The 13,099-nt window shown below is 37.6% G+C and overlaps 1 protein-coding gene across 3 annotated transcripts in view; it reads right to left on the reverse strand.

The window, feature by feature from the left end:
* The window catches only part of Col19a1 (collagen type XIX alpha 1 chain), a 305,188-nt gene that overhangs the window by 251,734 nt on the left and 40,355 nt on the right, over nt 1-13,099 (reverse strand). For all 3 annotated transcript variants that reach the window (XM_003478284.5, XM_013142233.3, XM_005007610.4), the window contains 2 exons: nt 4,390-4,513; nt 2,476-2,751 (listed from right to left, as the gene is read on the reverse strand). In XM_003478284.5, the coding sequence (XP_003478332.3) occupies nt 2,476-2,751; nt 4,390-4,513 (400 nt within the window). The remainder of the gene's footprint in view (nt 1-2,475; nt 2,752-4,389; nt 4,514-13,099) is intronic.

Here is a 13,099-nt window from a genome sequence, read left to right on the forward strand (position 1 = left end):
GATACTCTTCAGCCTTAAATTCTGGGACCAACTTTCATTCCTTGAAAAGCAAATGAGACACAAAACATTCAACGTTTAGAGGTAAGGCTCCAAGGCTGGTTCCCACTCTTAGAATAATTCACGCCTTTTCTCCTGCCGCTCCTATTCCGTGAACTTAGCTCAGTTTCCCCTTGAGTTCTTCCAGGTCCTCTGAAACCAGAGACTACCTCACTGTTATTAGTTCTATAGGGGTCCAGATTCCAACCCAGAACCCCAGTGTCCCAAGCAGACGCTGCCATCCTCCCCTAAACTGCTGGGAGAAGTCCCTGGAGCTGCTCTGCCCTTGTCCTGTTCTTCCCCACCGTTCCAGGTCCCACCTCAGAGTCTGCTCTGCTGGCTCCCACAGACTCTTGGCATTTGGACAGTCCTCTCTGAAAGATCCATCTAGTACTGATGTTGTCCTGACTACCCCTACTATTGTCAGCAGCCGCCATTTACTGACAGGTTTAATCCTTCTGTTAGCCTATGAGATTTCAGAGAACAGAAATAGTTTGTGTGATTTCTTTTCTCACCTTCTTATGCTAGCCTCTGGTTCCGAGTGGCTAAATGAACTGAGCACGCACTCTTTACACAACGAGGAACTTTCTACCTTAATTAAAGATACCGGTGTGCAGATGAATGAGTACCTACACAGATAAATTCACAGTTGATTGCAAGTTAAGCAGCTGAGTGAGGTTTTAAAATCTCATCTGATGCCCAAACCAGCTCGGTCACTCCTGTGCCAATGAAGTCTTGTTCTCAGTGTGCACTGCTTTTGCTAGGATCTATTTTGCTGGTCATCCTGAGCCCTTGCTATGACATTACACTGATTTTCTCATGCTTTTCTCTAAGGAAATAGCTCAAAAAACAATTATTTAAAATATATACATATATATATATATATATATATATATATAATATATATTTAGAAACAATACACTGCCCAAATATACATTTGCACAAAGCTATATTTTTAAAATACAATAGAAATATTGTCATTTTGTTAACAAAATTGGCATTTCTTTTTATTTGTTAATTTATTTAATTTTTTGTCTTTTTGAGACAGGTTCTGTGCAATTCAGGTTGGCCTTGACCTCACTTTTGAGTCCATGCTGGTCTCAAACTCACAGCAATCCTCCTGCCTTGGCCTCCCAAGTGCTGGAATTACACACATGCACTATCATGCCTGGCAAAATTGGCATTTCTATTTTGGGATATGCATTCAGAATTTAAGAAATTTTTCTTCTTTGTACTCAGAAGAAAATGTGCAGCCACCAAAACTAGATATGTCTCACTTTCATAAGATATAAGGCTTGGCAAGAGCTGTTGCTGGTGTGGGGACAGCCAGACCCAAGCCTCTCTCTGTGACTCAGGGCCATTTACGGATTGTGGACGGAGAGAACCAGGCCCCACAGGGAGGAGATCCCTGCCTGGAAACCATATCATTTTCATTGTTTTGTTGGGTTGAGTTTTTATTTTCTTTTGTTTTGTTATGTTAACTCTGATGGCATGAGCAGCTATTTAAAAGAGCAAAACATGCTATGGAAGCCATTCTGTAATTACTACTAGCTTGTTTTGAAGTCCTTTATTGCAGTCATTGTTTTGTTTTTATTGTTACTGTTTTATTCTGTTCAATTTTTAATATGTTCAAAGGTTTATCTTCAGCTATTTTGAAAACAAAGGCATTATGGTAACTATCGTTGATGTCATAAGGTTTGCAAGTCCTGTATCATTTTTTCTGGTTTATTTTGATTGATTTTATTGTTTTATTTTCCTCAGTTTTATCCTCTTTAAAACAAAAAGAAAAGATTTCAGGACTTGTTTTCTAGGGAAGTCAATAATAAATCTATATCATCTTAGCTTTCAAATGTAATTTTTAAAGGACCTTTTCATCTACACGAGTTTCGTAGCCAATTTTCCTCATCCAAACGAACCACTGATATATTTTAATGGCCGTATTTCCTTTCTATAAAACCCCAAATGCTCCAGTTTATAAAAAAAAGTCTGAATACAAAGCAGTTGCTATTGTGGGGATGGGTAAAACAGCCTGTTGTTCTTGAGTGAAAACACCAGATAATCTGGAATCATTTAATTGAAAGTTCATCTTTTTCCAGTTCTTCCTATTCAAAACATATGGGCTTAAACCAAGCTTACATTTTGTTCTGTATTTTCAATTTTTACTGAAATCTACTTCTAATAATCTTATTTTTAAAGGCATAACCAAATTCTTTTAAAAGTACTGACCTGGGAAAATGCTTGAAAATAAAGAAGATAATGCATGTGAAAATAGCAGTGGACATGAAGAGCAATCCTTCATACATTTGAGGGCAAGTACACAGTGACAAGATGGGGATTGATTACGGATAAATTGAAGGAAGAAAGAAGCTTTTAATAAAATATTTTGTGCTGACTTAGGGTTGGCACTGGCTGTCTTTTAAAGCTACAATCAAAACTTACGTCCACGGGCTTGCCGTCCGAAGCTCGAGCAGCGATAACTGTCCTTCCCTGAAAATCAACCGGGTCCTTCTCATCGGTCTGCCGATTTGCGATTAAATCGCAGTCCATGTAGAGTGACACGGCCCGAGATTGCACACCAATGCCAAGTTTATGCCACTGACGATCAAACAAAGGGCGAAGTTCCCTATTTTTAAAGACGTAGTTCAACACGTCTCCCTCGGAAGCTTGGAACATAAATTCCACCACCTTCTTTGCACCGTCAACTGCTACGGAAATCTGCAAAAATAAAAGTTATCTTTCAATCTTTAAATCATTTTAAAAAGCTTACCTCCAAAATTATTAAAGCCCCTAATATAAGCCTGCGGTGGATCATCATACAACTGAAACATTAATACAATATTTTAGATGACACCTGTATTTGCTAACATCTAAGAGTAAGTAACACCCATTTGCACATGGTCTCTTAGAAGATGGGGCATTCTTTCTTTCTTTCTTTCTTTTCTTTTTTTTTTGGTACCCGGGATTGAACTCATGACCTCATACTTGCCAAGCAGAAGCTTATGCTGCTGAGTTAAATTCTGGGCCCGATGATAGGGCATTCTGATGATTGTAATGCAATCCTACTCAAGAAAAGATCTGAGTATGCAGAATAGATTTAATGGAATAATTTTAAAATTTTAAAATTATTTATGTAACATTATATATTTCATAATAATAAATTATAAAAAATGAGATAGAAATTTTACCACTTTAAGTCATACTATATACATTAATTTGTATACAAAAAAGTTTACATATAAATTATTGTTCTGTAAGAGTAATTCGCATCTGGGTGTGGTGGTGCACACATGTAATCCCAGCACTGAGGAGGTTGAGGCAGAAGGATCTCCATGAGTCTTAGGCCAGCCTGGGTGACATAAGTGTGTTCAAGACCAGCCTGAACTGCCTCATGAGACCCTGCCTCAAAAAATAAGTAAATAGATTAACATAAAAAAATAATTCAAGGTTACCATTTAAAATAAGAAAATGTTATTTCTCTTTGCATGGAACTGAGATGAACTTCTTCAACCTCTGACGGTTTACATGCAAAGCAAATATATTTGACATGCACTGTTAGTTCAATTCATTTTCCTGTCATAAAACTGGGACTGTGTGAACAGATAAAATGATCGGCAATATTAAAAACACTTCAATGAAAATGTATAAAAATAAAGACAAATTCATGATGTTGATAAGAAATCTGGTGATTCTTGGGTATATACATACATGCCCTCTTTTCAATCCAAACCCCATTATCTCTTCCAAACTTTCCTGGATTCCTGCTCTCTCCATCTCCTAATTTTGATGGTTTATCTTTTCTGTGTTCTCATAGTCCCCACCCAGTGCCACACTTACCTCCACATTATGGTGCTGTTATATTGTCCTGCTACAAATGTCTTCCCTTTATACTTAATGTTCCTTAAGAATGGCTCTGCTCTGTAAGTCTCTTATCCTGTCCCATAGTTTTTTATTGATGTAATAAATATGTAAGTCTCACCTCTTAATTCACCAAGGATTGTCAGGTGCAGCAACAAACCTCTCTAAAAATAATATATATATAACATCAAATTTGATAGAAGGTGAAAAAGCTGTTAGTGAGGTGAGGATGATGGAAAAAGTAACACTCCCAGGCTCCTCAGACAGGGTATGATTCATGAACTAAAAAAAAAATGTAACCACCTCATCCACCAGACTCTCATAGATCTCAGTAAGATCATCTTAATTACCAATTTGCATTGCCCTATTGATAATTTCTCTAAAAGACAGCATATTTGGATATTAAATCAGCTTCCAAATTTGGGTGCATGGTTTATTCACTCCCCTGCCCTAGTCACACAAAAGATCTGGATAAGCACAGCTCTGGTGGTTTCTTACCTGAGGCATATTCTGCTGGTTTAAGACTTGCCACAGAATCCACCGTTCCTTCTTGGTGTTTCTTCGTACACGAAATGTGGCTGCTATGGAGAATTCCTCTGGAAGACCATTTGGAAACACCTGACTGTGGCAATAAGGAAAAGATTATTGTGCGAAAACTAATGATGGCAGGAAAGAGAATCTAGGTATGAAGTTTCAGGTTGCATGGAATCTCCATCATATTTATTTTGCTATCTTATAATTTATTATTCATTTTGACAATTTATCTACTGGAAATATCTGGTATGGTGGGCTGAAGTTTGGGGTATACAAAGGCAAGTAGATAGGCCACAGTATTAGGTTATGATATTCTCTTTTTGAAAATGTTCCAAAAGAGGAAAATTATAGAATTCTGGCAAACAGTAAGAATTTATCAAGGACATACATAATACTTCTTGATTTTACTGATAGAAGTACAGAAAATCTCAAAAACATTGATACTAAATGCATAATTTGCAAAGAAGTTTTATCATATTAAACACTTGCAAGTAAGTTCCTAACACTGACTTCCTCGTACTAATTTAAGATGACACTAAATACAGAAAGGGGAATTATCTTTATTTTTAATTGCTACAGAAAACTTTAAGTTAGCAGAGAGAAGCCATGAAACAATCCAAATATCCTTCTACTTAATCTTGTTCCAAAATACTGGTTTCACTAAACACATGGGGCAGGAGGTGTTTCACACTGAACAAACTTGAAATTTAACTTTCATTACAAAATGAAAAGACTGCTTATTTAAGATAACTTTTAAATTTATTCTCACTGAACCTACAAACTCTGCAAGGCAGAAATCTGCTTTTCATAAACAGAAAACACACACACACACATAAGAATCTCTTTGAGTACAAAACATTGCCAGAAGTTGTTAAATATAACAAAATACCATCAATTGAGGTGGCAATTATTAACTTTGAATTTTACACTCAGCTCCATTGAAACTAACACACAACTACTGAAACTGACAAACTTTCATGGCGAATACTGAATTTTCTTTTCATTCTTTGTGTCAAAGACAAAGTTACATGTGATACAGAAATCAGGAAAAAATATGAAAAAGCTGTACTTATCTCAAGTTCTTATATAAATCACTTGATTAAAATGTGGTGTGTGTGTGTGTGTGTGTGTGTGTGTGTGTGTGTGTGTGTATGTGTGTATGAGAGAGAAAGACAGAGAGAGAGAGAGACAGAGAGAGTGCAGTGACTCTATGGTGGCCTGAAAGTGATAGGCACTCAGCAGGGAGATGTACTAGTCTCAATTCTGATCTTTTCTGGGCTCCAGGCATGACAGACTCTACTCTGTTGTGTGACTGGGTTCCAGCAGGGAGCTGCGGCTCCAGGCAGGTCAACAGTAAATTAGCACAGTAAACAAAATGGACACTGCACTTACATATGAGTGTGTATATCTGTAAGTATGCTACTTTTACCTTCTTCCTAGAGGATTTATTAAAAAAGAGAAACAAACTTTATCGCTACTGCATTAACACTTCTTGAGTAAGCAAGTAAGCAGCAAATAATTCTTTTCATCAATTCCATCAAAGTGATAATGTCAAAAATAAGATCTTCTTTCTGAATTGTCACCAATGTCAACGTAAGTCATGGTAACAATTACTATATTGATTTAAGTAATGTCCCATACTTAAGCAGAACAAAATTCAGGAGCTGATACCTGGCATTTCTCTTTGGGACTAGCTATAAACCTGAAAGATGGACATGCATAGGGCTGAGGGATGACACAAAATATATCCTTCCAAAAGGGAAATCTGAGATAGCTCCAACAAACTACTTTCAAAGAGATTTTCTTTTTGTTTTTATTTAAAAAGTTAAAGAAGGAGATTAAGATAAAAGAGGACATAACAACAAAACAGCACAGGTCAGAACAGAACAATATAAGCAACATAGTATTTCACCACAAGATAACCCGACATAAGAGTAGATACCGTAGTGTCTCTTTCCTTGAAATATTTGAGTATAACTTCATATATTATAGCATCAAACACAACATGACAGTGTAAAACCATTGAAGATAATGGAAGTATTACAGGGTATTTAGAACCAGCTAACAGAAAACGAACAATGGTTTCTATATTATCTCCTTATCTATAAAAATTTTGTTTATACTATCACATATAATAAAATCCAATAAGATATAACATGATAAACTTATGGAGACAGAAGAACAAAAGCTTCATGGGACTTCAAAATAACATGATATTATATCAGCACTAGCTATTATATTGTCTTGTTTTCTTCAAAATAACTGTTCATACCATCACAGATAATAAAATCAAATAACCCAGAATAGAATCATTCCAATCAATGAAAACATTATAAGGCTTCAAAGCAATATAATGGGAAACAATGTTTACCACATACTTTCAAACTCTGTGGCAGTCCCCCCCCCCTCTATCCCCCAGCTATGCCGCCATAGCTGTGGCCCCACTTGGCTTCCAGTGTCCTGCCTGTTCTCTCCATCTTGGAGCTCGTAGGATCCAAATGTTATCTCATGTGTTCTGGAATTGGACAATGCTATTATGCCTGGGCATTATTCTTTCAATTATTGTACTGAACACGTCTGTGAAAATGGCATGTACATTACTAAAAGTACTTGGTTGTTTTCTCTGTATTATTTTCTCTTATCTCCCTTTTCAGGAACTCCTTTTTTTAGATAACTGTTTTACTCCTGTATTAACTACCTAGTGTTCTCATCTTTTTTCTTATATTTCTTTATAACTTAATTCTATTTTTGTGATATTCCTTTAATTTTCCAATCTTTGTAATCAACAACACTTAATTTTGTTATATATAATTATGTATATGTACCTATACATATAATATAGACATGAATGTGTATCTCCAGGATTCTATTTTGTTCTCCTTTTCAAAATATCCTAAATTTTAGTCACTATCCAGAATTCAATATTTTTAACCTGTTTGAGTTTACCAATTGATTGTGATTTTTAATGTTTTCCTCTGCATTTCAGAAGATCTCTACTTCATCCAGGTTAGTTTTTGCCATTGACAATTTGATTCTCTCTTCTACAAAGAGAGACAAAGGCTGTATTTTACTTTCAGGTATGTGATATCTCATTCATGTTAAAGAGGGAGCCCTGAAACCACAGCTGTAAACACTGTAAATGCTGGTGCCCAACGTCCACAAGCAAGATCACTCACTTTGTGAGTGGCAGGTACATTTCATCGTGGGCCCCTCAGATATTAACATAAGGGATTACTTTTGAGAGACACATAGTTTACCTAAAGAAGAATCTTCCTATTTCCCACTTGGTATGTGAGTAGCATTTACCTACTTTGCTACAGAATGTTACTTTTGACTTCCATTTTTGATGTCACACATTATCGGTGCCTTTGTGACTTCTGTTTACTCTCCATTTAGATTTTCCAATCTAGAAATCTCTGGCTAGGCTTTTCTAGCTAGTAAGTCTTCTGCCACCAATCTGGTTGGATGATGAAGGAGGCAGCAACCTGGAGCCTCAGGGTCTCATGTTCACCACACTCACACGTACACACACACTGTGCACGTGCACACACACCTCACCAGCTTCTGAGAAGCCTAGTTCCTCCTGACTCTGAGCCTCTCAGAAGTCCTGGAAGTATCAGAGTCACATCCTCACCAACATTCTGCAACTTGGAACTTAAGTTCCAGTTTTTCCTATTTGTTGAGTCAGTTTCTGTTCCTCCAATTGTTTTCTGTCTTCCAGAATGTATTATAATGCTTCTCTGTTGTTTTACACCCCATTCTATAGTAATTTTTGCATTTTTAGCACATTAAACTTCCTTTTGAATCTTTAATCTATCCCTTTCCAATGGCACCTTTTCTTTTACAAATGTATATACATATTTCCCTTTCCGTAAATCAAATAGAACCCTGCTACCCCACTATTACATTTTTACTCATCTCCCAAACTGTATACATTAACACCGAGTGCCTACATTCCCACCACATTTACTCCTCCCCTTCCACCTTCTGCGTTCTTAAACATTTCCAGTCAGTTAATCCATTGGTCTCTTCTCAGTCTTTGTCCACTCCACTCCTGCTTTAGGTTTTAATAGTGCAGCATCTTTTCTTCATTCATATAAACCAAGATTTACAACCACAGTGGCCTGTAGGGGACGGCTAAGAAACCTGGAACGTGTCAACCACTTGAGCTCCTTTGTCCAACCTACTTGCCAGATCTACAGTAGTGCCTGCGTGAGGTAGGTAGTCAATAAATATTAAGTAAATCAATACATAGACTGAGTCCAGCATAATTTTTTGGATTCAAAACAGATGGCCCTCTTAGCTTTGGTTTTTCCATCTTGGATAGAAATGTGCATGCAAGACATTTTCACTTCCTTCTTAGCACTTTTGTAAGAAACATAAATAAGCAAGTCAGACAATATTAGCAACTGACACTGTCCTCACATAGAGGACACATGTGCGTACTGTGGGAAACCGGGAACCCAGCCCATCTATGGGGCAGCTGCTCTGGGGAACAGCCAACTGTTACCATATGGGAATGTGCATCCAGTGCTGCCAGACCATCCTGTTTTTCAGGAGAAGCCAAAAATATAGATATTTGTAATCTTAAAAGTTTAGTCTTAAATTTCTGCAATTAATTCAAATTTCTCATAAGCACTGTCCAGACTAACACTTTACTGGCCGAATAAAACCTGTGACTGCTGGTTGTCAGCTTAAACATTTGCTGGAGACCCAGCATGCACAAAGCACTGTGGGGCTTACAGAGAAGGGAAGGGATGTCTCTACCCCCATCCTACTTGCTTCATAAGACTGGTTGAGAGTGGGCAACCATCCACAGGAAATATAAACAAAGAATAGAGAAAGACTGAGCATGGCTGAAATTAGTACTCCAAGTTATGAAAAACCTCATTAAAAATGACATTGTTCTTAAAGACCTACTCACAGCAGAGCAGGATGGTAAAACAGGACAGAGGGTGTTAGAGAATCCTGCTTTGCTATGATGAAGGGACAGCAGATACTTAAAGAAGTGATGAGTGCAGATGCTCAAAAAAATCTTACCTTAAAGTAAGGGTCCAAATGAACCTGTACCGTTCCTGGGTTTCCATGACAATTCATCCCCCTGGGCCTCCTAATACCACTGTTACCATTTTCACCAAAATACACGTGCTAACAAAGATTATTTTTTTAAGCCACTTCTCTCTACAAGATTCTTCCTCACCTCAATGTTGTTCCCTTTCATGGGTGATACCCACGTCTTTATTTCCATGACTGACATATGCCCCAAGCCCAGAGTTCCATGCACTAGTCTCCGTGAACGGAACGTGGTCTCTCCCCTGTGAGCACACGGTATAGAAAAGGAATCCTGAAGAGTAGCAAGTCTCACACAGGAAGCCCTGAGAGCACTTCCAACACACATCTTCAAAGAAGATCCTACCTGCTTTTTCCTTCTAAGTCTGCGCCTTCCCAGTCATATTCCTAGTATCTATTAGTGGTATCATTTTCTCACACAGAATGGAAGTCTCAGATTTATGACTGACCATTTCTTTGACTCTAAGTACCTCATTTAATCAAGTATCAAGTTCTATAAATTTTATTTTATTTCTCACTCCACATAGCATGCTTCCTTTGTCCTGCTGTGACCATCACCTCACTTCTGGTTGTCAGTTCTGTGGTGCATTTTATCTGATTCCCTCGTCTCTGCTCTCCTCCCCTGAAATCCATTCTGCACTCCTGCCAGAGGAATCTGTCATTTGAAAATTATCCACAGCCTTCCCACTGCCCAGCCCCTTGGCCTGGTTTTCACAGTTCAAATCCCAGACATGTAAATAAGCTTATTTCGATCTCTTTCCCCACAAAGTACTGAGTACAGTAAAAACAAACAAACATTTGTTTTTATTTCTTCCCATGCTCTGTATACGAATTTTTCTCCACATTTCCTTTTTGGATTGGTTTTAAACACACACACACACACACACACACACACACACACACACACACACACACAGTGCAACCCACCCCACAGGAATTTTGCAAGGAAACTCTGCCACTTCCTTCATCAAAAGCTGGAATCTATCCTTTCCTCCTACCATGGCTCTGTGATGCCTGAGACTTGCCTTGACCTACACAGCCTAGCAACACTGGTGGTCTAGAGTTTCTTTGAGGAGGCCTTAACAAGTGTGGTGGCTTTTGTGTTCTCCCACTAAGAAACATCCTCCATGTAAGAAATGTTACTAATCTGAGATAATCAGAATAGAGATGGGAGAAGTGCAAGCCAATCACCTGAAGAAAGAACTTATAGGCCAAACATGGGGCTAATACCTACTTAGAAACTACTGAGATGAAGTTAAATGTGGCGGTTCATGCTTGTCAGCCCGTGACTCTGGGAAGCTATGAAAATTATAAGTTAAAGCCCAATCTAGAGGACCAGGGATATAGCTGTATGAAGGACCCTGGGTTTGGTCCCTGGTGTCAAAAAAGAAAACAATTGAGAGACAGGGAATTATCATATCATAAAACTTTTCTATAGATAGGCTTATTTGTGTACGTCATGTAAACGGAATCATAAGCTATATAACTTTTTGTGGTGATTGAAAACACTGTGAAGGTACTAAATGCTAATAGTATTGAGTCATTTTCAAGTCACAATCTTTTTGTTGTTTAGTTGAAGAAGTTTTTTTTGTAAAATATGTATTTTGTGGATACTAGGCCCTTATCAGATACATGATTTATAAGTATTTTCTTCCATGCTACAGGTTGTCTTTCAACAGTCTTCCAATGTTTTTTGATGCACAAAAGTTCTTAATTTTGATAGTCTAATTTATCTATTTTCCTTTTTTGCCTATGTTTTTCACCTTATACGACTAATTCCAGGTCAAATGTTTATTCCTATATTTTCTTCTAAGGGTTTATGATTTTAACTCTTAAATCCAGGTCTTTAATAGATTTTGAGTTAGGTTTTACATAGAGCATTAAGTCTAGATCTACACTATTTCTCTTGTATGTGGATATCTAGTGGTCCAGCATTGCTTACTGAAGAGATCCCATAGTATGGTTTTGGCACCATGTAAAAACCTATTAACTCTATGTATAGGATTGTATTTGTGGACTTCCAGTTTTATTTCATTGTTCTACATGTCTACCATGCCAGAATGTACTGCTTTGATCACTTTATGAATTGAAATACAGGAATTGACTTTCTAAATTTCCTTCTAAATCTTCATTTAGTTGTATCCTATAGGTTCTGGTATACTGTACTTTAAGTTTCAGACATCCTAAAATACTGCATGATTCACTGGTTATTTAACTTCCACATATTTGTATATTTTCAAATGTCCTTTAATGATTTCTAAATTCATTCCATTGAAGAACATACTGTCTTAGTTACTTTTCTCTCATTGCTGGGACAAAATATCTTGTACCCAAAGTTAAAGAGGGAAAGGTTTATTCAGCTCACGGTTTGTGGAAGTTTCAGTCCATAATTGGCTGGCTCCAAGGCAGGGTGATATGGCAGAGGGGCAATAGTTCATGACAGTGGAAGACGACAAAAGCAACCAAAATTAAAGAAACTGCAATGATTATTTCTTCAAATATTATTTTGCCCTTACTTCTCTTTCCTCTTCTGGAATTTTTACTATGTATATCTTGGTTTGCCTGGGGTGCTATAGGTTTTGGGGGTACATTTTATTGCCTTTTTTCCTGTTCCCCAAACAGTCATCTCTAACTGGCCTATCTTCAAATTCTCTAATTCTTTCTTCTCCCACTTCCAATTATTGAGCACTTCCTAAAATTTTTCACTTTCTCAAATGTTGACCTTTTAATAATTCATTTCATCTCTTTATTGATATGCTCAATTTGATGACATTATACTTTTGTTTAGTTCACTAACATTTCCTTTAGCTATTTGAATATATTTACAACAGCTGACTTAAATTTCTGTCAAGGGCCAGGGATGCAGCTCAGCAGCACAGCACCTGCCTCACAAGTGCGAGGCCCTGAGTTCAATTCCTGATTTAAAAAAAAATGCTTTTGTCAAGACAGTACCATGTCTAGGTGCCTTCAAGAGCAATTTCTATCCATGACATTTTTCTTTGTGTGTAGCTTTGCATATCTTGTTATTCTGCATATTTTAAATGTTTTTTGTTGGCATACATTGTAATTTTTGAGTGAGAAGAAGATAATCGCAGGAAGCGTGTGGTCTTTATCATGCGTGACTACTGAGGTCCCTGGTCAGTGGGCAACTAATGTTGCACAGTTAAATGCCCTTGACTCTTATTGACCCCTGCCTCTGAGAGGGGGTATACGTACCTACTGCAGAATACCATAAAGGCTCAGGCAGGCAGGGTACAACAATGATTAGCCTTCATATCCTGCATTTGCAGGGTCTGAAGTTTGGCTAGAACTAAGAGCTTTATTCAGATCTTCATTGAGTCTCCAAATAGCCCTGTGCATACAAAAATCGTCTGAATTTCAAACACATTCAGGAGTACCTCTAATGCTCCTGTGGACATTTTCCTTCTGTTCTTTTTGGGCCCACTTTCTGGTTGCCCCATTTAATTGCTGACTCAGGTGGCTGCAGTGTAAATGACTCTGGCAGCAAGCTTGGTCAGGCAAAACAAAGGCATTTCCAGGGCTAGACCAGCTCGGTAAAACCAGGATGCTCTAAGAATGGAGCTTTGCTAGAAACCCAAGCCCT

Source organism: Cavia porcellus, unplaced genomic scaffold (assembly GCF_034190915.1).
Source record: "Cavia porcellus strain 051 isolate PalLab524CR breed Dunkin Hartley unplaced genomic scaffold, mCavPor4.1 scaffold_16, whole genome shotgun sequence".
NCBI lineage: Eukaryota > Metazoa > Chordata > Mammalia > Rodentia > Caviidae > Cavia > Cavia porcellus.